We start from the raw sequence: 2,500 nt of genomic DNA, 5'->3' as shown, positions 1-2,500 counted from the left end.
CTTTGTGTTGTATGTATCAGTTATTGCAGCCCATGATTGCTGGGTCTTAGCACAAGTTTTGAAAAGTCAGAGAATTAACTCTCAACCTGAGTCAAATAAGTTAAATAAGTTCTGAGAGTTTACAACTGGCAGGCTGTGCAAACTTTTGCACATGACACAGTTACTATTTTATTTTTTTCTATTGTTTTTTGTAAGTTAATCAAATATAAAGTGTATTAACATTTGCAGAATTTAAAAAAATAGATGGCTGCAGAGTGTTTACTTAAAATAAATATATAATAGGTCATTTGGCCAGGAGTGCACATACTTTTGCATACAACTGCAGATAGATAGGTAGATTTTAAGATTTTCATTTTAAAATGAAACGATTTGAACACATCACTGATATTTCATATTCATTATTTAATATTTAAGACATTTACATGTTGTGTGACTAAATTTAATCTGATTTAAAGGTGTTGCAGTAAAACTTTCCATACTCTATATCATATCAGTGACTGAGGAGATCACTAAAGGACTACAATCATCACGAATGTTGGTCTATTTATGTAATTATATACATATTTACATAAATGTTCTCTAGCGGTCACACTGTGTAATTACACCTTTACATTAGCCTTGACTCTATAATACACTTCATTTTATTTCCTGTTTTTATATTATCTCTACATTCATACATTTCTACACTTATACATGTGAGCATTATCTTATCTTATCTTTATATGTGGGCCTTATCTCTCTCTCTCTCTCTCTATATATATATATATATATATATATATATATATATATATATATATACTTATATTTATCTTACATTTCTTACATATAAATGTAAGATAATGCTCACATGTATAAGTGTAGAAATGTATGAATGTAGAGATAATATAAAAACAGGAAATAAAATGTGTATTATAGAGTCAAGGCTAACGTAAAGGTGTAATTACACAGTGTGACCGCTAGAGAACACCACTCACTAATGTAGTCATAGAGCGCGGTTTCTTTCTTTTACACTAGTGAAACAGCAGTGTGGTTACACTTTGAGTGTAGCCTTTATATATAATATACATGTATTACTTTGTAATAAATTAATTAATAAAATATTAATTATTTTTGTAAAATTAGTCGTAAATTTCCTGCTAGTTCCTGAGCTGCAGCTTTTCTCCAGGAGGATAGAGGGCGCTGGAGCACCGCGCCGCTGTACAGTCAGGGAAGAAGAAGAAGAAGTTGAACCATTTCGCTTTGACAGTGCGTGTGTGTCTCTGTGTGAGAGAGGTGGTGTATGAATGTGTAGCTCCGTTATAATCTGTAATAACTCGCCATGTTTATAGTGAGCTCCAGGCTGGGTAAAGCGCGCGCGTTAGCCGTTATAGCACAGCGCGTGCAGTGCAGTGGAGGAGCGCGCGCGAGCAGCAACAGCAGCAGACCGGTGGTGTTTATGGAGCTCGCGGCGGACACTGAACCTCTGGGTAGAGTCACCTTCGAGGTATAACACACACACACGCTCTGTGAGTGTTGAGAGAGTGTGTGTGTGTGTGTGTGTGTGTGTGTGTGTGTGTGTGTGTGTGTGTGTGTGTGTGTGTGTGTGTGTGAGAGAGAGAGAGAGAGAGCACGCGGACAGTTTAAACTCATGACCTTGTTATTTTTTATTTTATTTGAATTATAATCGAGTCAAATGAAAGCGCAGTAGTTGAGCAGGTGGAATAAACTCTTTAATAATCAAAGTGTGTCGGGTTTCAAACTAATCAACATGTAGAACTTCTTATTTACATGTAGGAAATACATCTATTATTAGAAACACTTAAATAAACAGTGTAATGAATAAAGATTATTATTATTATTATTCACATCACACTTCTACTAGTGATGTAAACATGTATTATTATTATTATTATTATTATTATTATTATTATTAACCTCATTTAAACATGTAATCCTGAATACTAGTCTTTATTTTATTGAAGGATTCGACACTTCAAGTGCTTTATATAAAAGATTCACAGTCAGACCACAGCGATAAACAAACGGACAGATCAGGGAAGAAAGCTGATGTGAACTGTACAGGTGATTAATAGAATCGTTCATAAGAGCTGTGACAGAAACATGTCGGTGTCTGAGTGAAGCACAGGTTTATTTTCTGAGCAGAATTCATTTACAGAATCATTGAGTTGCTGTTGGTTTATAATATATTAAATACGTATGTAGATTTTATTTAATGTCTCTTTTAATCCTTCAAACAATACTTTATCTCTAAAACTAGGAGAAATTCGGTGAATTAACCTGAATTCCATCATCTTTTGAGTTTAGTCATAATCATTTTAATGAGTATAATTGCCTAAAAACACTTTAAGTTGTTTGTGATGTAGTTAAGTTAGCCTAACCTAGTTGTGAGTAATCGCTGTAGTACCACATCCTGCACCCCCGAGACTTCCGGTCTCTCGGCCTGAAACCGGAAGATTTGGTATGAGTTATTGGTACAAAGCATTTTATTTAGTTAACTAGC

The 2,500-nt window shown here is 34.3% G+C and overlaps 1 protein-coding gene across 1 annotated transcript in view; it reads left to right on the top strand.

Annotated features, from left to right (window-relative positions):
- The first annotated feature begins 1,196 nt into the window (after positions 1-1,196).
- Positions 1,197-2,500, top strand: part of ppifb (peptidylprolyl isomerase Fb) — a 12,110-nt gene continuing 10,806 nt past the window's right edge. The window contains 1 exon segment of the mRNA XM_053685273.1: positions 1,197-1,483. Within this exon segment, the coding sequence (XP_053541248.1) occupies positions 1,319-1,483 (165 nt within the window). The 5' untranslated portion in view covers positions 1,197-1,318.

The sequence above is a fragment of the Ictalurus punctatus genome, chromosome 13, assembly GCF_001660625.3.
Source record: "Ictalurus punctatus breed USDA103 chromosome 13, Coco_2.0, whole genome shotgun sequence".
NCBI classification, from domain to species: Eukaryota; Metazoa; Chordata; class Actinopteri; order Siluriformes; family Ictaluridae; genus Ictalurus; species Ictalurus punctatus.
This window is presented reverse-complemented; position numbering and strand designations above follow the sequence as displayed.